General features: G+C 41.6%; 1 protein-coding gene across 9 annotated transcripts in view; it reads right to left on the minus strand.

Annotated features, from left to right (window-relative positions):
* The window catches only part of CNTN1 (contactin 1), a 185221-nt gene that overhangs the window by 34612 nt on the left and 124809 nt on the right, over positions 1-25800 (minus strand). For all 9 annotated transcript variants that reach the window (XM_079994122.1, XM_079994126.1, XM_079994128.1 and 6 more), the window contains 12 exons: positions 24760-24792; positions 24136-24171; positions 18011-18137; positions 14833-15011; positions 11527-11622; positions 9402-9608; positions 8375-8471; positions 6079-6260; positions 5549-5673; positions 3569-3686; positions 2693-2843; positions 1207-1334 (listed from right to left, as the gene is read on the minus strand). In XM_079994122.1, the coding sequence (XP_079850248.1) occupies positions 1207-1334; positions 2693-2843; positions 3569-3686; positions 5549-5673; positions 6079-6260; positions 8375-8471; positions 9402-9608; positions 11527-11622; positions 14833-15011; positions 18011-18137; positions 24136-24171; positions 24760-24792 (1479 nt within the window). The remainder of the gene's footprint in view (positions 1-1206; positions 1335-2692; positions 2844-3568; positions 3687-5548; positions 5674-6078; positions 6261-8374; positions 8472-9401; positions 9609-11526; positions 11623-14832; positions 15012-18010; positions 18138-24135; positions 24172-24759; positions 24793-25800) is intronic.

Genomic DNA, 25800 nt, shown 5'->3' on the forward strand with positions numbered 1-25800 from the left:
CCCCTGCCCGTACGGGCCAGTCTTGACAGACTCTGGGGTTGTGCGCCCATCTCACTTAAGAGGCCAGGGGCCAGCGCTGTCCGGAGACACTTCCGGGTCACGTGGCCAGCGTGACATCGCTGCTCTGGCCAGAGCCAGAGCCGCACACGGAAACGCCGTTTACCTTCCCGCTGGTAAGCGGTCCCTATTTATCTACTTGCACCCGGAGGTGCTTTCGAACTGCTAGGTTGGCAGGCGCTGGGACCGAGCAGCGGGAGCGCACCCCGCCGCAGGGATTCGAACCGCCGACCTTTCGATCGGCAAGCCCTAGGCGCTGAGGCTTTAACCCACAGCGCCACCTGCGTCCCATAACAAAAAGATGTAATCCATGTCAAATCCAGTATGTGCGCCAGAGAGCTTAACTTACAGTCCATGCAGTAAATTATGCCAATGTTGTCATGACCCACAACTTAAGGACCTTGCAGTGCATGGCAAAGGTCTCTGATGAGGTTCAGGCTGCTTTCTTGTGGAGAGAACCTCTCAGTGCCTTATTTGGTCAAAGGACACAGCCCTGCCAGTTCTGACTCAGAGAGCATAAATCTTTATCTCCCCAACTCACAGACTTCAAAGACCGCAAATTAAGGCAGATACTCCAGTGAACCTACATGTCTTGTGAACCAACATGAAGTCTGAGTTTGCTCTAGCTCCCTGCAGAGACAAGAGCTTCTTCTAGCCACTTTAGGAGGAGAATCTTTCAGGCAACAGGACCCCCTTGGAGCTATCCAAGGTTCTGTTCTTATCTGCCTTTTGCACTGACCCAACTTGCCTTCACTAGACATTGCCTGCTTTCCCTGTGAGCCTCAAGCTCACAAATGTTGCTTTGTTGCGGGTGGAGGAGGGGTAGAGAGAGAGCATGTCTGCCACTCAATCTGTAACAAAAGTATCAGCTCAATTGCAATTTGTGTGAATTGTGTCATTTTTAATTGTGGCACCAATACTGTACAAATCACCTTTTAGAGACGTTTGATTGCTATCTTGCTCAATACATTATAAATTATACTAAATAAATGCATTCTAAATTATTCTAATTTGACTTAGAAGTATTTATGTTGAACTGATTTGAATAAGACTCAAGGGCAGGCAGTAGTACACTAGCATTATTAAGTTTTTTGATCTGCTTCCATCGTGTCTTCTGATTTTAGTTGATAGACAATAAACAACATTTACCTGTGGTCAAAAGCATAGTAGTACTATTAGCTTTTCCTTTGTTATTTTCTACAAAACAGGTATAGTTGCCTGCATCAGCTGCTGTGACATTAATAATTTCCAGACTTCCATCATACCAAATCCGTATCCTATTGAAAGGGAAATTGTTAGGAAACATATAAGAAGAAACAATTTGATCACATGTTTAATTGATCACATATTGGATTTCTTTTTTTAACTAGACTTAAATTAGATTCTTACAATATATAACAACATCACATATAACGTAAAATGGCCTGCTCTAACCCAGAAGTTGGAGTTTAGGCAATACATTCAAAATAACATCCAAATAATACAATAAGTTTCTGTCCCAGACAACCATTTGTATGGAAAGTGATACATAGCTTGTGTTAACCAATAAGTTTCCATAATGTGAGACTTGACTTAATATGAATGAATCTTGTACCAGTGAGCAGCTACTTTGCTCTTCCTTTTGCATGAGCCAATGAACAAGCCAGGAAATCTTCCACTAACTAATGTTTCCCATTTTGTATGAATCAGAAGCTATGGTTTGAAGTTGACTGGCTCGTTCCAAAGCTGTGTGGATGTTTTCTGGTTTGGATGAAACAGAAAGCTACACTCAGTGGGAAATATTCTGACTTGTTCATTAGTTAAAGTGAAGGGAGGAGTTAACCACAGTTTCCCATGGTGAACGTCAATCCACATAACCTATCTGGTCAACATTAACTATGGCCAGTTTAAACTTCAACTTTAGAAATCATAGTTTTAAGCTAAACATTGTTAATACTAACCGTAGTTGGTCAGTTCAGACAATATGACAAGCTTCAGATAACCAAAAGATGAAGCAAATGATTCTGTGCAGAAGGACAGGAGTCCAGCAGGAGGCTGAACATTAGGAAGAAGACAACCCACTTGGAGGTGTCCTCCCTTGAGAAGTGACTTTGAACTCCATCGTTATCTTATGGAGTTCAAAATGGAAATGCTGTAAAACCATTTGTAAAACAAATGACTTCCTCTGAGGCTTACACAAGTGCCCCTTTCATGTGCTACTCATGTGAAAGGGCTCCAGGCAATTAAAAAGAAGCAGAGTTACACCACTGGCCCAACCCAACATCATACCTGTCCTGGCTCCACCCCTGACCACTGCACATTGAGTATCTGGGGAGCTGTCTGTATCTATGGACCTCAAGACCATTGTTTATTGTGCAAAGGTCATGGGGTGTGGAGGAAGGAGGATGGGTACAGCTGTACTTCCCTTTAATTGCACGGAGTACCTTCATACGACGGGGGGGGGGGGGGTAATGTGAATCACCAGGCTAAACAGAGTCTTTCATTCTATCCTGCTGGTGCTTCATCCCACCCCCTTTTTAGCTGCAGACAAGCAGCAATGCAGCTTGTCAAATTCCTGGTTGGTCTTTGTAACTGGCTGCACTTGAAATAGTGGATTCATGAGTTGTGCTGGCTGTGCTAACCAAATAATACTGACCGGGTTGAATTTCTAATAATTTCTGTTCCTCTACTCCATATGAGTTTTGGCCTAGGAGCTGCTCTAGGCTTACATTCAATTATAGCTTGACCTCCTTTAGCAGCCAAGACCTCTCTCTTCATGGGGCTGAATTCAAAGGTTGGGGCTAAAACTGCAGGAGAAACACACAAAGATAAATACTTTTAGAAATTATGCTCTCATTTCAGATACTACCAGTGCAATACTACAATGTCTACTCAGAAGATAGTCCCAATAAGATCAATGTGACTTAATTCCAGATGTATGATTGCTATCTAAATATGATGTTTTGCAGAATTAAGAAGATCTCATCTACCAGGTCTGTCAACTGATTAAAGATGAGTTCAATCATCTGCCTTTTTACCAGATAATCAATTCATGAATCAATTAAATGTAAACGTATTGCATATGAGCAAATCCTCAGTATAGGGTGTGTTTTTTTCAGATATCAAAGGCAATATGAATTCAATAAACCAAAACTAGTATTCAATGGTAGATAGCAAAGCAAGCTAGTCTATTTTTTTTTTTAACTTTTCCATCCTTCTTATAGTAACACACCAGAACTAAGATATACTTATTTTAACTCACAGCTGTGCAGACTCACTGATTAAGAGTTTTGGTTGGCTACTCTAACCAATGAAGCGGAAGAAAGCTTCACACCTGCATTTATTGCTTTTTAAATTTTATTTCATTCCTTGACAAAATTACCAGGATTACCTACATAATAACAACACAATAAATACTTGAAATATAAATAAGTTCAAACATGTAACAACAATAAAAGGTAAACTCACACATTATCTGTTTTATTTACTAGAAATGGTTTCAAATGACACAGAACATGATGTTTTCACTAACCGAGAACTTTCAGCTCAGCATTTGAATAAATCATTCCATGTATATTTTCTGCTACACATTGATACATGCCCTCATCTTCTTTCTTCAGGCTAGAAAATCTCAAATCTCCTTTCCAATACTAAAAGTGAAAGACACAATAAAGATATAATAGGCACAAGGCAGCAGTGATGATTAAAAACTGCCTAAATTCCTTTCTGTTCGAAATAGGGACTGAAAATAAAACTGCCTATATAAAATGCTACTATACAAAACTATGGTGCTACTGCACTTGGAATCCTATCTACAGTTCTGGTCATCACATTAAAAAAGAAGAAAAAAGATATTGTAGAGCTGGAAAAGGTTGAGAAAGAGGGAGTGGTTCCCCCATAAGGAAAGGTTACAATATTTGGAGGATAGTGGAGGATAGAAAGTGGAGAAAGTTAAGTTCTTCTCCTTCAGCCATAATACTAGAACAAGGTACCATCCAATGAACATGAATGTTGGACTATGGAATTTACTCCCAAAAGGTGTAGTCCACCAACTTGGAGGCTCTAAAAGAGACATTAGGCAAAGATAATACTATCAGTGGCTATTAGCCATGATGGTTATGTGATTCTATGATTCTGATGTTGAAAGCAGTATGCCTCTGAATAGTAATTGGTGGGGATCACACTGGAAGAGTGTTATTGCACTCAGGTGCCGCTTCTGGGCTTCCCTACGGCACCTGACTGGCCAGTGTGAGAACAGGATGCAGGACTACATGGACCTTTGGCCTGACCCAGCAACACTCTTCTTATGTTCTTAGTTTATGATAGTATTGCTAGCCAATGCAGCAACAGTCACTGGATAAACAAAGGATACTCTAATTTATATGCAAAGGTGAGTCTGTGTGAGCAGTTTGCTGCATGCAAAAGTCCCAATCAGTTTGTGCACATATTAAACTTAGGGAGGATATAATGAACTCTTTCTCCCACTGCGAATATAACTATTTCAGACAATAGAGCTTTCATGAATTCTGTGTTGGACACACACTGGTAAAAGGTAAAGGTAAAGGACCCCTGGATGGTTAAGTCCGGTCAAAGACGACTATGGGGTTGCGGTGCTCATCTCACTTTTAGGCCGAGGGAGCCGGCGTTTGTCCACAGACAGTTTTCCAGGTCAACAGGTAAACTGCTTCTGGTGCAATGGAACACTGTGACAAAATAGGTGTGTGGTCACCATGGCTTAAATACTTGCAGTCCAAGTGACTGATATCTATTGGTTAATTATACAATAACCTTTGTTACTGAAATAAATATTATTTGATTCCTTTTCCTTTGTAAATTTTGCAGTTGGAAATAATGCCCCAAAGGAAATGAAAACAAAGAGAATTTTCTAAGTTTTTAAAGAACACTCTAGCAGAATTAATTAAATTTCTATACTATCCCACTTCATCCAAAGAAACACAAAAATACATACCATAGTAACAAACAAACAAAAATATTCCCCAGTTTAAAATACTGTTTACTTAGCCAAAGGCCTGGGGAAAGAGAAATGTTTTTGCCTGACACCTAAAGGCATGTAACGAAGGTGCCAAGTGAGCCTCTCTGGGGAGAGCATTCCACAAGTGAGGAGCCACCACAGAAAAGGCCCGTTCTCATGTTGCCATGCTCCGGAACCCTCATTGAGAAGGCACACAAAGAAGGACCTCAAATGATGATTGCTGGGTCTAGGTCATATGGGGAGAGGTGATCTTTGAGCATTCAACAAAACATTCTCACAGCAATCAGGATATTTTTATTTCTATTGCTCAAAATCAGGATTTGCATGATAATGATGTGTTGTAGTGTTTAATTCAATATAGCATTCCAGTATGTAGACTTTTGTTTAAAAAAAAAGTTTACAAATGTATTTGACACTTGGTAGCATTATTTATCAAAGACCATTCCTGGTTTATTTATGTGCTTTCTACTACCTTGGGAAAAAAAGGTCGACATGAATGTGGGCATAACCTAAGCCTACCGGTATTCCATTTTTCAGCCATCGCATTGTTGGAAGAGGCTTCCCTGCAGCTACACATGGCCAGTGGAATTCGCTGCCTATATCTCTCTCTGTATCATTGATGTGCTCCACCCATTCTGGATATGCTGAAAGACAAAGAAAACACAACTCTTGCATTTCATGCATGTTCAAAACCAGTTGCGGGGGCGGTGGGGGGGGGAGTAGCCAGAATCAAGCTAATTGCAATTCAAACAAACCACAACCCCCCTCCTCAAGTTTGGAGGTAATTATGAATTGTAGTTTGTTTAAAAGTGCATGATTACTCTCTTCTCCTGTGACATGGGGGAGGGGAGCATGCAAACCCAGGGCTTACTATGGTTCATTTGCGTAGCAGGAACCAATATATACATATATATGAACCAACTCTACAACACACATTCTGGAAACAATTGCATGTTTCTGTAGAGGTGAAAAGACCATGCAACCTAAAATAAGTCTAAAAAACCCATGTGACCCCTGCAATGCAATTTATGAAGAAGTGTCCCACCTACCTTGAACATAAACTTTTGCTGAATGCTTATCTTTTCCTCTATGATTTTCAGCTTCACATTCATAGGTTCCTTCATCTTCAAACTGAATGTTGTAGATCTTGAGGACTGCACCAGACATGCTTACCTCTGCACTGCTTGGCATGGGTTCAAGATACTTATTCCATCTTATCTCTGGAACAGGGCTTTGAGAAGAAGAAAAATGAGGCTATGTGAATAAAGTTTGGGTGCCCTTTGGTGGTCTTTTGTCATTCCCTCCCAAGCCTTCTGCCTCTGCTCTCCCCTTCTACTTACAGAACTACTTCTAGTTCTAAGTTCACTTTCTCACACACCCACACCCAGTTGTTGTTGTTGTTGTTTTGTAAATTTATAGCTAATTTTTCTTCCACCATGGATTTTAAAGTACAAGAGGCTCCTATCGAGGAACAGACTAGTCCAAGACCTGCTTAGCTCCAGGAAGCTGGCTGCATCATCTGCCTTCAGACCATACACCATGAACCAGAAATGGAGAACCTTTGGTTTGGGGATCAAACACAGTTCTTCAGGCCTCTTTGCCTGGCCCATGGGACTCTATCTATCTGTCACCTTCCTGAACAACACCCCTCAACAGCAACACCTCCTTGAGTGTTTTGTCTGGCTGGAACATGCCCTTGATAACTTTTTTCTTTTTGGTTGCCTGGATGGAGGATAGAGATGCATGTGTGAGTATGAAGTAATTCACCTACTGTACAAAGACAAAATTCTCATAGTTGATCTGCTCAGTTTTGCCTCTGATGCCACATAACAGTGGCAACCTGGCTCTCAGAATATTGCTCAAAAGGGAACACGGACTTGGGCTGATAAAGCGTCCCCATCCCTGTTGTAAACCAACTGAGCCCTTACTTAGCTGTTAATTGACCCTTTACTTAGCTAATCCTCATATCTTCCTCACTCTCTTCACAGTCAATTCCTAATCACTTCCCCAGTCCCACACTGGGAACCACATGGATGGTGAAAAGCAGCCTATACACTTTATTAATTAAAAAACAACAACACCACCTTGCTTTGGCTGTGAAATGAAGATTGGGCAGACACTTGTGACCCTGGCATTTTGTACAATACTTAGATCATTGTTAAGGTTTGTCAAGCAGAAATGAGTTGCGTGTCAAGGCCCTGCACCCCCTCCCTTGATGAATAAAAACACGTGGACACATGTATTTTAGGTTAATGGGCTGAAAAAGGCCACAACTTTTATTGGTTACAGAATGTGAGTGGTATTGGCTTTTGGCATTGGACCCGAACTAACTATATCTGACTCCTGCCCATCATGTAGGAAGCCTCACAAGGGTTAACCACCTGTAGGGGAAGCCCTGTTGATGTACATCAACTTGGAGCTCCCCCAGGGTCATCAGAAAGCTCGTGCCATGGCCCTAGGCTCCACCCAGGCTTCAGACAGGAACCACGACCCCTGGATTCTTTTAACGGAAGAGGAGGGGTAGGTGATGGCCACAACCTCCCCTCCCATAAACCAAGCTTTTCCAATGCCTAACTGTTGAACCTTACAAAGTTGTGATGATTTGCTATGAGGTAGGTGAAAACCAAGTGGCTGGTGCCAATCTGCCAAGTGGAAAAATTCCTACCAGGCCCCTTCAACAAGTGACCAACTGAAGTCCATAGCAAGGTCAAGGTGAAGAATGCCAGGGGAAAAAAGGGTGGGAGGGTGGGAGATCCATGGAAGCCAGGAAGCAGAAGGAGGAGCTCCCGGCCGCACGACCACTTAAATGCAGCTAGTCTCCCCCCCCCCCCCCAAGCCACCGAGATTGGCTGGCTGCGGTCATGACGCATGCTGAGAGAGAGAGAGAGAGAGAGAGAGAGAGAGAAAGGGGTAGAGAGAGGGAGGGAGGGAGGGAGGGAGGGAGGGAGGGAGGGAGAGGAAGAAAGGTAATGGTGGCATTGTGGAGTCCAAATCCAAGTGTGGAATTTCAACTCCAAACAGAGGGGCCATTTTTTAATTATGTATATTGCCATTCTCACCAAGGGCAGTTTTCACCCATGGTTTTGAGTGAAGTAGGATCTTTGGCCCATATCACACTGAAGATCATGTAGATAAGCATGGTTGCCCACCTGAATCTATGTACAAAGTCACCTTGAGTGTGGCAGGGGAAGAGGAAAGTGTCTAAGAAGGGAACATTTTGACCTCTCAATTGTCAGGTGCAGACTTGAGGATTACATCTGACAGCAGATTAGGGCTGATAACCCAGGCCCAGTTTAGTCTACACAAACTGTTCCCATGCGTGGAACCAACCTCAAGCATACTTACTTTCCAAGTGCAAAACACTCCAGTGTTACATTCTGTCCTAAAAGTGCGTATGTCTCTTTGAAGCTCACTCTGATATCTGGAAGATAGCCTTTTGAACCTAACATGAAGAGAAATGCAAAACTAAAAACCAGTCTGTTGTAATCATAGGCAGCCATTTAGAAACATGTTCTATTACATATTTACACTCAAAGTACCAGGATAGTATGAACAGCTAAACTCACTCTGTGTGAGTTTGACCATGTGCATGGGATCGATGGTTCCAATGTTTTTTTTTAAAGTATAGACATAATTTTTCAACAGAATATGCAATATTTGGTTTACATAAAAGAAGCATGAAGGAGTGTTGTGCAAGCTCTCTGATCAATCCCTTAATTGTGCAAAGCCTTGCCTTGTTGTGGGGTGAAGTTTTTCAGCAAACTCCATACCATGTCCCAGTTGTAATGTGATGCTTCAGAAAACACTAGTTGTATCTAACAGTGTAATGCCATGAGAACAGCGATAAAGGTAAAGGTAAAGGGACCCCTGACCATTAGGTCCAGTCATGACTGACTCTGGGGTTGCGGTGCTCATCTCGCTTTATTGGCCGAGGGAGCCGAAGTACAGCTTCCAGGTCATGTGGCCAGCATGACTAAGCCACTTCTGGTGAACCAGAGCAGCACACGGAAACGCCGTTTACTTTCCCACCAGAGCGGTACCTATTTATCTACTTGCACTTCGTGCTTTCGAACAGCTAGGTTGGCAGGAGCTGGGACCGAACAACGGGAGCTCACCCTGTTGCAGGGATTTGAACTGCCGACCTTCCGATCGGCAAGTCCTTGGCTCTGTGGTTTAACCCACAGCGCCACCCGCGTCCCTTATGTGAAACCAGTCACAAATGGCAATGCCTTGGAAGGAACTATACCAAATACATCTGTTTGTGTATTACTTTCAATTGCACATAGCCAAAAAAAATTACTACACTAAGAATGTAATTGAAAAATAAACAACAGACAAACTGATGTACCTAATATTCTGGATAAATACTTACGATCTGCTTGAGGAATGAGTGGAATAAAACTGCTGAAAACACTCTTAGTGATTGAGTTGCTGGTCACAAAGCAAGAGTAGTTGCCTTTATCTGATGCTTCAACTTTAGCAATGTAGAGATTGCCATTTGTCTGTGAGACATACCGCCGTTTATCCAAAGTAATGAATTCTGGGAAATCATTCAGAACCCAGCGGTAACTCAGATCATCTGGAAAGGAAGGGAAAGTTTTTGTTGACATCTATAAAAGGATGTGGTGTGTGAAATTCTAGAAAGAATTTGTGCAAATACATGAATATAATGAGTTGCCTGACATGAGGTTAAATGGCTCTTATAGTCATTACTATTGAATTTGACTGACCAAAATTCTCCAGTATATCTGTTAGAGGTCTTGCCCTGATTTCCTAATATACTTTTAACCAGAGATGCTAGTAAATTGCACCTAGAACCTTAAAAGTGTGCTGCCACTGAGCTATGACTTTGCTGTATCTTGTAACATAGGAAAATGCCTTATATATTGAATCAGAAGACTGGCCTTTTTAGCTCAGTATTGGAAGTTGCTTTCTGGAGTTACAGAGAATGGAGTTTTCCAACCTTAGCTGGGAAAAGCCAGGGATTGAATACGGTGCCTTCCGAAAGTAAAGCATGTGTTCCACCACTGAGCTTAGCTTATTTCCCTATGCAAAATGAATGTTTCAGTAACTTTTTGGCCAAAGTTGTGGAGCTTTCTTTGGGGCAAAATTTAAGAAGAAAGCCTTTTTGAGCTATTGACAAAAGCGACATAGGTTGCCATACATTTCCCCAGATATTTTGCCAATTTCAACAACTTCTGACTGCAGTATTCCAGGTCTGTCCCAGGACGTAAGGTTTTTCAGGGATTTGTTAAAGGATTAAAAAGACATTAAGAAGAAGTGAGTGTAGAAAAAAACCCCAATGCGGGCTGCTCAGAACTTGAAAGATGTGTTCGTCTTCATTATTTTACACCAAAATCTTCTGGGCTGAAAAGTTGTTCTAGCTTAAAAGGGGAAGGGGAAAGTCCTAGTGAGCTGGTCTCTAGCTATCTGGTAGCTGGATTCTACAACTTACAACCTATTTTATCTCTTAGATTATTTAGCTAATACACTGGCATCCTGCCTTCAATGCAGTTCACCTTGGTAGAGTTCTGAATACACCCTTGCTTATTTCCCTAAATCAGGAGTGGGGATCCTGTGATCCTCGAGATGTTAGGGATCATTAGGAAAGGGTTTGGAAAACTAAACTGCCAATACCATAGTGTCACTGCACATACCTGTGGCTAGAGCGCACTTACTGTCCTGGTCATATCATAAGCTGCTTATACTTGACAGAGCATCTCATCCATTCTACTAGCCTGACTCTTTGCTGTAAGCAGGACCTGAACACAACAGCACTCTCCCCACTTGTGATTCCCAACAACTATCACTCGGAGGCATACACTGCACCCAACAGTGGAAATGGGTAGGATCTTGTTTCCTGGCAGTAAGTGTCAGTGGCTGCTGGAAATAGTTATTGCAGGTTCCCCTTCTGGTTGCTTAGAGGAGAACATTAACCCAGTTGGAAGCTGTAACGCAGTATGACAATCCTGAAGTGCACATGGCCAAAGCTTTCGTTGGGTGTGCAGGCAATAGTGCTAATAGCTTGCCTCTACTCTCCGCCAAATGGCAAGATTGCTGGCTGTCACACCAGAGCCACCCGCTCCACACTTCAACTGCCTACCACTCCTCCCATCCGATTAGTTCAAATATGCCTCCACCCAGGCTTTGTGCTAGCTTTGTGCTAGGAGATGGCACAGTAAGCGCTCCAATTATGCCCGAAGCATGCTTGCCATTTGTGGGAATGTAAGCGCAAAAGTTCATCCAGCTTTATCAGCGAAAGCTTTTTAACAGCAACCAGATGCAGCCGCTCTTTAATCTGAAGAGAACCAACCACTCTCTAAGGAACTAAAAAAAAGTAAAAGTCAAGCAGCGAGGTTGATCTGTGCTTCTCTTATTACAGGCTTTAAGCAGCTTATGTAGCTTATACCGTCATATTCAAAGTTAGGAATTTTGTAATCATATTAGTTTCTATCCTGTTCTTCCAATGAAAGCTGAAAAAATGTGGATTTAATTACCTGGATAATGAGGTGGAGGATCACAGAGAAGGACAGCCCCAACGCCTTCCCGCACTTTTACTGCATGCCTCTCTTCAGGAGTAAATGGATATAAATCTATGCAAGACAATGTGCATGTATTATATAATTGTATTATATAATATGCAGCTAAAACTACAGGTATAAACTCACCAAAGATGTGAAGTAGACATTTACAAAATAAGCATATATTCATTGCTAATTTTCCACAAATTTTTCCACAAAAAACATATCGTGAGTGTACTAGCCTTTATTCTATCATTCCATTGTGTAACAAAAAGGGTAGGCATCAAGTGTTAAAGGATTCTTATTTTTATCTGTGTTCTATCATAGACAATGGAGACTGAATACAGGTGCAAGGCTATCTACTTGGAATCAGTATTTTCAAATCAGGAGTTTTCCTTTGGAACTGTTGGGGCCAAGATGCACACATAAACACGAGACAGCTTAGGGGGGGGGGGAATGTAAGCTCGCGTAAAGGTATCTGTCTCAGAAAACTTAAAGTTGTTTGCAAAATGCCAACAACACAGATTATTCACATGGCCAGTTGTATGAATAGCATATAAGGCTCCTGGAACTATTAAGACACCCTAGGTATCTGCCTAGGGAAGTTCTTATAGAAGTATTGGGACTGTATTGGGACACTCATGCATAGTCATAGAACCAGCAATGGTGAGGGGGAAAGTAGGCAAGCAAAACGTAGCTGAAGAATTCATTGGGTCTAGTGTTGATCTGAGGTGAAAGTGGAAAAACAAAGAAGAAGAAGCCCATCAGAACCTGAGTCTCAGAATTCACCAAAAGTTCACCTTGGAAACGGCAAGGTGAATTTGAGATCCCAGGCAGAGACTTACAGGTTGACATGGGAATGTATAGTTGGGCTGATTCCCTAGGCTAAGTTAGTCATAGATTCAGGTGCAGTACATGAACAGGAGCTGTAAGGCTCAGGTGTGGGACAGACACCATATTACCCTATACAGCAACTTTACCTTGGTCCAATGGATTTTTCTACAATATATGATGCTACGAATAACACTTAACAACAACCCTGTATTTAAGAAATTCTCTGAACATTATTCTAACATTTCATTCATATATTAAACTTTTGGGATGTGACTGGGGTGACTTATCATTGTTGGAAGGTGAGCTTGCAAAAATCTGCAAGTACATTTGACAGACAAATCTTCGAGCTACAATAATTTTTTTGCAAATGTTACAGACCTATTTGAAAGCAGTACTACCCCCAGCCTGATTTTATTTTAGTAATAATAAATGCCAAAGGGTATGTGTGCCTGCTTTAACAGCAGCAGCGGGGATTACACTCATCTTTGGATTCTGATGAGCAAAAAACTGCTTTCATTCAAAAGTGGAGATGATAAACCTCTCAATACGAAAAACATATTCTGAAACATTGTTTAATGCTATCCTCTCTTGAAGAGGATAAGCTTATGTTCTCATCTTTAAAGTGAATAATAAATAGACCATGATCCCATTTTTAGAAGTTATTAAATTATGCATCTATTTTATGTACTTGATCAACACAATTCCAAAATTTGCTGAGACAACGTATCAGCATTTATCATGGAGTATACCAGTGTAATGCTTCAAGCCATGATATTGGAGGCAATGGACTCTCATATTACATGCAGATGTGCTGTCATAGATGTGTCAATGGAACGAAAGAGGGCATGAATTCCAATGACTTCTTTCCTTCATATAACAGATAATTCATGTAATAAAATTATTCAGGAAGAATAATTTCCTTTTTTGGGGTGGGGGGAGGAGGCTTAAGTATATACAATATTCTAAACTCACAGTCTGTACTGGAGAGAAGACCAAAGCATAATGTGGGAATTATAGATTTTGCCCTAAAGGCCTAAAAGGCAGCATATTTTACACTAAGTTAATGTGTAATGAAAAATGAGTATTATTTCTGTTCGGGAATCAAGTACTGCTATTAGTCCTGTATAGTTTCATCCTTTCTCCAAAGCTAAACAACACTGAATGTGCAGAAAATGTTTGCATAAGGTTCTCTTATAATGACAGAAGTGTCCTCAGCAGGATTTCCTATCCAGGGTCAAGGATTAGAGATCTATCTTTAGCATATAGTGATGTGAACATTTTGACCTTCATTTAAACCTCTTGGCATCTCTGATTCAGCCACTTCCCCCTGAGTTCTCTGCCCTGTCCAATAACATTTCACATATCTAGGCTGCAATCCTAATCACATTTACCTGAGAGTAAGCTCAATTGAATTCAACAGGATTTACTTCTGAGCATACAGGGTTACGAATGTAGCCTAAATACCCAAACTAGTTTTATCCTCTATAAGGTATGTGGGGGTGGGGTGGGGTGTTATGTCAATATGTCTGTACTTCAGGCTGCTGCATTGTTGTTAAAATGTCAGACATGACACATTATGGGACAACATAAGGCAAACCCAAAGAGAGAGAATTTCCTACCCCCAAAGTGCTTACAGTAATCACAATGCAACTATTTTCTTGTAAACCACTCTGTTGCGTTTTTATTGGTGTTGTATTTCTGTTTTAATTGATTCATTTTATTGGGAACTGCCTTCAGCAGCATACGGCACAGCTCATTTGCTTGCGCCATCTTGTTAACTAAATAGATTTGTGTCTGTTTTCTTGCTGTGACACATTTGTACTTTGGATGACGGAGAACAATCTCTTAGATCAGAGTTTCTCAAACAGTGTCAGAACAGCACTCCATAAGATATATTCTCTCTCGTTCTCTGTATTGGTTGGTAACTAAAATCATGTGAGTTTGACAAGTACCTCAAGTTTTAACAACACTGAAAAAGATAGTTGTCTCATTGGCTCTCATTACTATCTGCCAATATATTGTAAAAAAAAGGGGGGGGAAAGGGGACTTCTCTTTGTTCAGTTCAGGGCTTGCCAATGTGGCAGCCACGGGTGTACATGTACCTGCAGAGGACTTCCCTGGGACCTAAATGCTTCCCTGTCCCAACCCCTCCTCCGCTGAAATTTAGGCTTGAAAGAAGCATTCTACTGTAGCCAACAGGGTTGTGGCTACAGTGTATGTGTTGCCTATGAACAGCCTCCCCAAGCTAGAAGTTTAAAGGGTGCACTCTCCAGACCTACATTCCTTGCGCTCAGGGGCTAAAAACACAAACAATGAGAAACACTAAGGAACCCAACCACCACCAGAAGAATTACAGGTAACCTCACTACTGCCCCATTCTAACTGCTCAGGGTTCAGAGTGAACAAGTCATCTATGTAATCCATGTTAAAAAGGTAAACATTTCTTACATCCAAAGTTTAGAGATGCTTCCCGGCTCCTTATAGTTCCATGTACATTGTATGCAAGGCAAACATACTTTCCTTCATCCCTTGATTTCTCAGGATTGTTGATTTCCAGGTTACCTCCCACCATACTGTGGTGCTCCTTTGCTGTTTTAATATCAATATCCCAGTTGTTACGTTGCCATCTATTGAGGGAGAAGGTATTTTATCACACACTAAAAGTAACAATATAATAACCTGCAGTTTTCTATCAGCACACAAAAGTCCTTCCAGATGGACAAATGTATTCCTTCCTTCTCAGAACTTGTGTCAGTAGTGTGGGATGTGAAACACAAGAGCAGTCAAGTACAACATTCCTAGAGTGAACATGTTTGCACATGGGAAGGAATGTTTGTCCAGCCAGCAGATAAACTTCCTGTTTCCTTCTGGGCTGGGACAGACTTCCTCTGCATGTGAGTAGAGGTGGGTGTGGCCTCACCTGTGCAGGTAATGACAAATGCACAGGGCAGGGCAGCCATCTCTCTCTTTTTCACCACATGCATCAAAGAAACAACATCTACTAAGCCAAAGATGCCCTCTTGGCTTCCAGCCAAGAGAGGACAAAGGGACTGTCTTCTTAAGAGATAGATTCCAAGTGTATTAAGCTAAGACTGCCTTCTGGGATCTGATTGTGAACAGAATGTGAGTAAACTCTTTTTATACTTTTGTAAAAGACTGTGTCGTCTCTTATATTTTATGAGGAAATAAGGGGAAATACCAGAACAGTTATTATAGAGGCTTTAGCGAGCCTGAGCAAATGCAGCTGTTGCAAAGCTTAAAATAAAGGGGAATGTTACTCTGCTGAAATTGTGGAACTTGTTAACACAAGTTGGATAAGGATATAATCAGACAATATATCCTCTCCTGCATCCCTGAACATTCCCACAAGTAGTGATTATGGAACCCTTTTAGCCTGTAGCAGCCCCAGTTTTCAGTTAGCCCATGACAACTTCCAGCAGCTGTAACAATGGGTGGCTGTGTAGGTTTCTGCCAGCATGGTGAATATAAGATACTGAATTTACTATGGTTAGGGTCTTGATGCTATTGAAACTGTATTAAAACCAAGATTCTTCGTAACTGGTATGTACACAACCAGCTTACTCTGTGGTTCAAAGGCAGCAAAAGGCTAAATGAAAATTGTGTCTCTCAGATGCTTAAACGCTCATGCTTGACCTAGTATTTTGTAGTGCCTTGTGTGCTCTTTCTTATACAGCTGTGTGTGAGAAATATATGTAAATAGTTCACTTTGACCACCAGAGGGAGTGCCCACTCTTTTTCATATCCAGTATCTCTAGCATAGCAAGCGAATTAGGGGCGAGGAATCTGCAGACCTCCATCAGGCCAAGATGAGACTTGTAGCGTCTCTCAGGGAAGGCTCTGAATGAATGTTAAGTTTTCTCTCACACACACAATGCAGAGGAAGATAGTTTTGAAAAATAAATAAAATGCACGCAACAGCTGCATTTGTATTGAACAAGCTGGAACAAGGCCCAGCAAGGTATCATGCTCAAGCAATCCCCTCTCCTTCCAGACAGTTGGGAAAAGGACTTTAGCTTCACATTAATAGAATCCCAGCTTGCTTATTTTTATGCTTGAACCAGAGACCCTGGTTTAAAACAAAACTCAGGTAAGTTTCATAACAAACCAACTTTAAACCATGGGCTGTACGAATCTGACCTGTTCAATTAACCAAAGACTGTTTGAATCCAGGATCCCTGGTTAAAATGTAACAACAATTCAGTGATCTTCAAAAGTGAACCTAAATGCTGCTGAAGTCCTCCTTCTGGCTGTTCAGAAGGAGTGTGTGAGACTGATGCTTTGTTTGAACTTATTCCAGCTCACCCAGATAGAGCTAAATTGTGGTTTAGCACTGTGTGTGTATATAGCTATTGACTTGTACAGAAAATTAGAAGTGGGGGAGGCGAACTCTTACAGGAATAAGCACAATCCTACCTTTCTAGGGTGGGGGGATGCGGGTGGCGCTGTGAGTTAAACCACAGAGCCTAGGACTTGCTGATCAGAAGGTCAGCGGTTTGAATCCCCGCAACGGGGTGAGCTCCCATTGCTCGGTCCCAGCTCCTGCCAACCTAGCAGTTCGAAAGCACGTCAAAGTGCAAGTAGATAAATAGGTACTGCTCTGGCAGGGAGGTAAACAGCGTTTCCGTGCGCTGCTCTGGTTCGCCAGAAGCGGCTTAGTCATGCTGGCCACATTACCCGGAAGCTGTACTCCGGCTCCCTCGGCCAATAAAGTGAGATGAGCACCACATCCCAAGAATTGGTCATGACTGGACCTAATGGTCAGGGGTCTCCTTTACCCTTTACCTTTCCAAGGAATCCTGGTGGAAGAAACTTCTGAGCATACATTACTAAATTGCTCTCTGAATGTATGACTGCTATACCTATCTGAAGAAGTGTGCATGCACACGAAAGCTCATACCAAGAACTAACTTAGTTGGTCTTTAAGGTGCCACTGGAAGGAATTTTTTTATTTTGTTTTTGCTATACCTATACTCCCTCATGCTTTTTTATTTCATTACTGTAGTTATTATGCAACAGAATGTTAAAATATCACTTAACATCCCTTTCTATCCCTCATAGTCTAGCCTCGTAGGGGGCTATGCCTGATGGGACTTGTAGTCCAAAGTATCTGTAGGGAACCAGGCTGGTAAAGACTGATCTAGCCATTGAAATCAGCCAAAGACAAATACCTTACAGCACTTGCGGCATCACTCAAGATTTTGATACATCTCCTGGAACTAACATAAGCCGATTCTGATCAAACTGACATTCAGTTGCGAGGTAGAGCTAAACTGAATAGTACAGTTTAAGTTTGAATAAGTTTTACACCTGTGGATGATGAACTAATCAGAGAGCAATGAGATAAACAGGCTATGGATTTAAAACTGCTCTTCACATATAGATTCATGCACACTAACAGCATTTCTCATAGGCAAAGTGCTTCTCATTCACCTCCACACTTACTCTGTGGTTGCTATTACTCCTGTAAGGAACTGAATAGTTCTGAACTGTCCAAAGCTACCAAGGTCACCCACTGCAGTTGCATTTCCCAGACCAAAATTTCCAAGATGGAAGTGAATAGCAACTCCTACACATTAGTACAAGTTAAGACTTAAACATATGTTACTTGTAAGTGGGAGCGGGAACTCCTCTGGCTCTGCAGTTCATTGAAACCCTTCCTTCTGGAGATTCTTCTGGGTAGACTGTATCAATGGGCTGTTCTTCAAAAATTGGTCCATACCCCTTTTGCTCATCTGAAAACATATGGCAAGTCAATTATAACCCCTTGAAAATATTTATTTACTGCATATTGAGAATGCAGAGTTAAAATGACTACAAACCATTTTAGTAAGTCTGCATAGTAAGTACAACATCAACAGTTTAAATGCAACAGCATCCCGTTTCACTACTACAGTTACGTCTTGTCCGTATACCTACCATGGGGGGGGGGAGGGAATGAGGACCCTGTGAACTAGTTGCAATTTCCCTTAAGGCCACTGGCTCTCCTGCCAACTGGTGCCAAAGCTAGTGGAAGCGTTTGTGACTTGTGCATCTGTCTGTTTGGAAGATACAGACAGATGATATCTCCTCTGCAGTCCAGCAAATAGCCACCAGATGGTGATGACATCTGATGTCCTCTGGCTTGGGCCATTATATTCAGCAAAGCTCAAGTTAAAAGGTTAGCTTCATTAGCCGTCTGCTTAGTCACCTACCACATGTTGCAACTAAACTGTGATTTGATTTTTCTGCTATCCTGCTTTTCAGGATAGTGGTGTCTACGCAGAACTCAATCCTGAAACCCACGTTTAAAATTAGAGCACAGCAAATGAACGAGTAAAAACAAAACAAAAGAACATATGCAAATGGCCTTGCTTCACTTTCAGATAACCTCACCTTCACATAATGAAGGTTCCACCCATTTGAAGGTCCAAAACAGCATCTTGAATTGACCCTGAAAGTGAATTTGCTAGTCCCCGAAGTTACACTACCACTCCTGGGACTCTGTCCCAGTTTACAGTCTGGCTGCCATAGTGCCACACTTTGAATCAGCTGCAATTTCCAGCTGCTTTTCAGGGGCAGCCCCTGGTACAACGTACTGCAGGAATCCAGCTTGGACATTACTGGAGCACCGATAAAGTGATTCTGCAGTTTTGTAACTCTGTATGTATGTGAAGATTACTGTGCTTTACCACTGACATGGTTCTTCTTCAACAGCAGCAAAAATGTAGAATTTTTTTAAAAGATTAGTCTTGCGCTGGATAATTTAGCTTAACTTCACTCTCTGCAATTGAGGGCCTTGAGGATTCAACTACAATAGTATTTCTAGCTTCCTGCTTAGAAAAGGAGAATTTTATTTTTTACATATTTTTGTTTTGCTTTACAAAATGTAGCTGGGTTACAATTTAAATATGAGAGGTTCTTGTGGGGAAAGAAGGAGTTATTGAAACAACAACAACACCACAATGCAACACTGTCAGCTGCTTTTTAACCATGCAAGGAAAAAGAAATGGGGACCTGAATCTTTTCCCAAGTTGGCATAAAAACAAGTGGGGGTGGTTTTTGGAGGAAATGTAGTAGAAAGTTTTTTTTTTTTTTTAAAAAAAAAAAGCTCACTCATCTGGACTTGTGCAAACAGAATCATGAAACTACATATAATATATAGTTCTGTCCTTTCTAAGCTAGGACATCTCTATTTGGGTTGTACCCCAGTAGGTGACAGCTCACATTATTGACCAGTCCTCAAAATACCTTTCTGGTAGAGCAGAAACTCAAAGTTATTCCAGTCTATGCCGATAGATAGAGGATAGACAATGACCTTGCAACCTTGTTTCCTCCCCAGTGCAATGCACTTTTTGTGGTTAGTACCAAAGAAACACTGCTGTTATGCCTGTAAGTTCCATTCAGCTTACATGTACATGCAATGTAAGCTGTGAAAAGGAATTCTAGCACAATCTTCACCTCACTACCTTTAGGGGCAAACTATAATAAACTTCCTAGGAACTGCCCTGATCAACACAAGCTCAAAAAAGTGATTATTTGCTGCTCTATTTTCTGTTTGTTACCCAGCAGCTATATTTTCTCCCTCTGCAGTGCCTTATGCATGTATAGCAAGCAGGGCAATGCTCACTGGATTTGGCCATTTTCTGGCTGCTTTTCTTTTGCACTACTTCTAGCTGCGATTAGGCATGTATAGTAGCTTTGGGGAGGAAATACTGGTAACTGGAGAAAGAGGAGTGCATTCTCTAACAGTTCTGCTTTGGCTGAACAAGGATCTAGCTATTTGTTGTTGTTGGCATCTGTCTGCCACGGGAAACAATGGAGTGTGCATCCGGGGGTGAGGTCAAACTGCTGGAGAATCACAGCATTGCCTCACCAACATCAGTCTGCCCACAGCTAGCCAGTCAGCCCCCACCTGCCTGCCTTCATCCTTACTATCAGTTTCCTCCTCTTTAGTCTCAGTGTTGCATTTGTAGAAGTAAGCATAGAGGCAGGGGAGAGGAAAACCAGGTTTGCCTGTCACTGGCTATGATTCCACTTGCTGTTTGGGCTTCATGTGTTCCACCCCAACAGTCCCAATGGGTGCCATAACTTTGTTATGATTGGTGGATTGCATTCTACTTATGCATTTAGGAAATTTGTCAGCAGCATATAAAAGAGAGGAAGGGAACTTATTTGGGCATTCTAAAATGGCAGTTGTACCGTATTTTTCCATGTATAAGACTAGGTTTTCCCCTTAAAAAATAATGTCAAAAATTAGGGGGCATCTTATACACAGATACATCTCCCCCCATTTTCTTAAATCTAAGTCCCCCCATGGGGACTTATACATGGGGGCATCTTATAGATGGAAAAATATGGTACTATTTCAAGCAAATGGTGGGAGCACCTCATTTTGTGTACGGATTTGTTTTAGTACTAACAAGGGTTCACACAAGATCTTTGTACTGAGAAGCTTCTAAGCCTTTATAAAAGCTGGAGTAGCATTATATAAAAGACTGAAATAGACATATTTTTGTTACAAATAATTCCCATAGCCTGTGGCACCCCTCCCAAGCTGTGATCACAGTATAGCATTTAAATCATTTGGTTACTCACTTCTCCTTATTTTCCCTACTCCTTTCCTTCACAATAATATATCTATCAGAGAATGTGAAGCTGGTTGGTAACTAATAGCTTTGTACCCCAGACAGCACTTCCTGGGCTGCATAAAGAGGATCTTTCAACTGAATCTCGCCTCCCTTTGGACACTACATGCCAGTGATTAAGAAGATGTTTTCACTTGAAATGAGGCAGCACTTAAATTAGGTCACCTTAATTGAATGAATACAAATGATGTTCTGAGAAACCGTTTCCATTTTTTTAAAAAAAATTATTTTCATCCGCTCTTTATTTATATTAGCCACTGCACTGAAATCAATTTGTTTCAGTAATTTTATTTTATGAGACCAATTATATCCAACATTATAAGAGTAAATGCACCACTCAGGAGGCTTACAACAGATACACATCTTATTTTCATAAAGACAGTACCCAACAATTAAGAGGAGGGGTGGGGAGAGAGAGAGAGAGTCACTGGTTTTAAAAGCATCATTGTGGACTTCATAAAATAAAAAAGCAGCCAGGTCTCTAATAACAGTGAAAAGCAGCGAGATAAGAGGTTGCTTGCACTTCACAGAACAAAGTATTCCACAATTTGAGTGCAGCCACTGAGATGGCCCTCCATCTCTCATCTCACTAAAACTTATTTTTATTTATTTAGAAATTTATTTAGAAACATCTTTGAGGAGTGTGCATAATGAAATCAGTAAGATGACACATGCCTCAACCCTAGGTGGGACACAGAGAAGGACCTCACATGCTGATCTGATGGTTATAGGAGGATGTAATCCCTATGATAACTTTGCCCTAAGCTGTCTGGGGCTTTGAAGCAACCAGTGCAGCTGTCACAGCCGAAAACAAAATGGAAAATTAACAGATTTTAATTTTTCAAATAGATCAGCAGGAGAGGACCACTGGCAGCGGCGGAGGAAGGCTCTTGGGAACCTGGGGCAGCGTGCCCAGGGATGGGGCAAACTGCCCATAGGGGCGGGACGCCCGGCGCCCATAAGAATGGAACAGAGGGCACGGCGTCCTGTGTCGTCCCTATGTGTGCTGCAGTGTGCCCCGTCCCTATGGGTGCTGGGCGCCTCATGCCATGCTGTCCTGTGCCATCCCTAGGGATGAGATGGGGTGCACAGCGCCGATAAGGACAGGGTACGCAGCGGGCCTCAGCTGCCCTAAAGCTGGGGGGGGGGAGGCAGCGGGCAGATAGTGTGGAGCCTGCGGGAGCCAAGATGCATGGCTCATGCATGTTGCAGGTCCCGTGGTGACTAGTGCTGCCCACCATTTTGTCACCTCCCATCAGGGTGACACCCGGGGCGGACCGCACCCCCCCCCTTCGTAAGCCCCTGGCCACTGGTGTAGGCCCTTCTCAGCGATGGGTCCCCATTTGTGAAATGCTCTACCTGGTATAGTGTCTCTGAAAGAACTTTAAAACATTTCTGTTTACCGGGGCATTTGATGGCTAAAAGATACTGTCCCTGGCAACCTTGAACTACTTAGAAGTAAGGGTAGGGAACCAGGATGCCCACCTCCAAACTCTCAATGGTTGCTTAGTTTTTGCAAAAACTGATGTCAGTTAGAATTTAAGCATATCCTCGGTGTTTCTTTCTAAAAGAACCAAACAGCTGCCTTTGGCAGACCTACAGGAATGAAAGAGAATATTCCAGTGTTTGGGAATATGGTTACAATTTAGCAGACAGCTTTATTTGTTATCCTTTAACTTTGGTAAGCACCATATTTGCTTCCAGGGGGTATTCTTGCAAAATACAGCAGCACTGGTAGGATACAATGGACATATATAATCACATAGCCTTTATATTTAGAGGCAATAATGTTTCATTCTTGCAAGCTGTGAATGTCGCCACATGTTACGTGCTTTGTGACAAAAATAGATAAAGATTCCAACCTCAATTTTAAAATATCTATTTCCAAAGCAGTTGCCTTAGGAAAACTCCACACAGAATATATATTTGAAATATCAGTACATGTTATTTTCATAAAGCAGATATTGCTCTATTCCAGGGGAAGGCAGAAGATAGATTTGGATCTATTAGTAAGAGCTCTAAGAGATTTGAAGTATATCAACAGGATTTCTGACTCTCAGTAATTTAATAATAGCAGGAACAAAATGACTCAAATCATACTCTAATCATACGGCATACCTGTCAACTGACCCGTTTTAAGCAGGGCATCCTGGAATCACAGAAGCCAATCCTGGTTTCTGTTTGAATTTGAGAGCATGAGAGTTCTGCTGCTCCTCCTGATCCTTAGTCCTTCTGTGCTGGACTAAGCTAACCCATGGCTTGTCTTAATACAGGTATGAAGAACTGGATCTAACCATAAGTGACAGATTGTTATCTTCCCATACCCCTTATGGACCATATTTGGCATGTGGGCAGAGCCATGCACTGGCCAATCACTTGACATCACAATGATATCTGGTGGTGTGTTTTTGTTTTTGTTTGTTTTTTTTGGCTGCAGGGGTCTTCAGGAGCCCCTTTCAAATCACTGGACAAGATGGAACTTTGGCAACTGTCAATCTCCAGTAGTATCTTTCAAAGCACTATCTTACCCAGTGCTTTTTTCAAGGCTTTGCAGCTATCCCCAATTGGCAGTGTGGCAGCATATGCAAAACACCTTTTGCCTGTGCCTTATATTTATATCCTCTTCACATATTGCATTATATATGACATCAGGTAGCATGTAAGCTGTAGAATTCTGTCTTCTTGAGTCAGGTTGACACACATGCTTCTTCTTTCAGAGGACAGTAAATACTCAGGGCAGAATTCAACTAAGTTGTGTTCATGGAATGAGATTCTCTTTAATGCTCCCTGGCAATTTTGGAACATAGACTGTATCACTATTGTATCTATTTTTCTTGTTTCTGTAATTTTTATTTCTAGGTTCATTGGCTATCTCTTAATTTCTGTTCTATTATTATTGCAAGCCACTTTGAGAACCATTATAGCTGAAGAGCAGCATACAACTATTTTAAATATTTTAACTATGTACACCAATTTATGTGGATCGTCTGTAGTTTGGTGGTGCATAAGCCTTACGGTTATTTATTCAAGAATATACTTTCATACTCTTTTTATTCCTTAGTCTTGTTTTCAACTTAAGCAGAACATTTGAAGAGTAGCAGCTTACCTCTTACAAAGACTTTACTTCCATGGATGTCACGTACTGCAAGCAAAGTTGAAAGAGACAATTATTTCCCAAAAGGGTTTATGAAGCTTTCTTCATGAGAACTATTATTACATTAAAAATGCCAAGAATGGTCTGAAAGAATGCAATGATTACTGTGTGACTTGGCAGTCAGTTCTATACGGACTATTACTCAAATTCTAGAACCTTCCAAGATACTATCTGTGCATTTTCAGACATTTCTATAGCTAGGCAATTATTGTTCTTAAATTTAGAAAGGGATTCCATGGGTGCAGATCAGGGCCAGCTCAATACATTTTGGCACCTGAGGTGAACCATAAAATGGTGTCCCCTCCCTGCCAGGGAAGAAAGAGTGAGTGAAGATCTACATCAGGAACAAGAGGGGAATAAAGATCTGCACCGGGATCCGCTGCCTCTGTGGATCTCACTCGCCTCACCTTGCCTCATGGGTGGGCCAGGTGCAGATATAAAAGGAGACCAGTTCTGTTACTGAGATCTTGACATAATTTTTGTCTCTCTCACGTCCCTCTGGTGGCTCAGGGTCATGCACATGCATCAGTCTCTGCAGGAGCAAACCAAGAAATTCCTGCTTGTCATGTTACTCACCGGGAGTTCCTGCAGCACTCGAGCACCTCAGGCCTATTTTCAATGAAAGAAGAGTAAATGCTGAGAAACTTAAAATCAAATACTGTCTTTATTTTTAAAAAATGAGTAGGGATAAAGTTATCTGACTGCTTTAATTTTCTCTTGCAATGGGGCAAGAGGGAGAAGGGATGGGAAGCATGAGAAAGAGACATGGTTTCTCCATGGCCTGCAAAAGCAGCAGTCAGTCCTACTGTTTTCAATAGTGCTAACTCCAACGGTTGACTGTGCATAGGATTGCAGCCTAAATTCTTAGCCAGGCATAGGCAAACTCGGCCCTCCAGATAATTTGGGACTACAATTCCCACCATCCCTAGCAAACAAGACCAGTGGTCAGGGATGATGGGAATTGTGGTCCCAAAACATCTGGAGGGCCAAGTTTGCCTATGCCTGTTCTAAGCACAGGTATGGTTCTCAAATCCAAATATTGTTTCATTCAACCACAATTTTTGGCTGAGATTCAAAGCTCTGTGCATGCATAGAGGTTTCTTAGATTCTTCCTGTTGGGGACAGCAGTTCGCTTCTTCTGTGAAAAGATCCTTTAAAGAGCAGCAGCCAAAAGGCACAAACTATTATGGCTGGGATGATAAATTGGTGTGTCACACTTTCTCTGCCGCTAAGCGTGTTAATTTTGGGTCCCAGGCTGAACAATGCAAATGATAAATATATCTACTTGCAAATGTTTCTATTCAATTAGAAATATTAACCGACGGAGAGAAAATTAGAGCTAAGTCTCCAAATCCATATTTCCAGATTGTTCTGGAAGTTCACATTTTCAGAATAATTCCTTTCAGACTCTACTCTGCTAGTACTATGAAGACTATTCTCCTCCTGCATCATTGCCACATACTGTGTTGTTTCAAAGGGCACATATTTCAATCAAAGCAGTTATAAGAAATTACCAGAAGTGGTGACACTGGCTCTATAACTTCACTGGGAACAATAACAGATCCTACAATAATAATCTGCTTCTGCTTTTAAATATTTAAATGTTTAATTTTCTTA

This window comes from Podarcis cretensis (assembly GCF_951804945.1).
Source record: "Podarcis cretensis genome assembly, chromosome: 10".
In the NCBI taxonomy this organism is placed as follows: domain Eukaryota; kingdom Metazoa; phylum Chordata; class Lepidosauria; order Squamata; family Lacertidae; genus Podarcis; species Podarcis cretensis.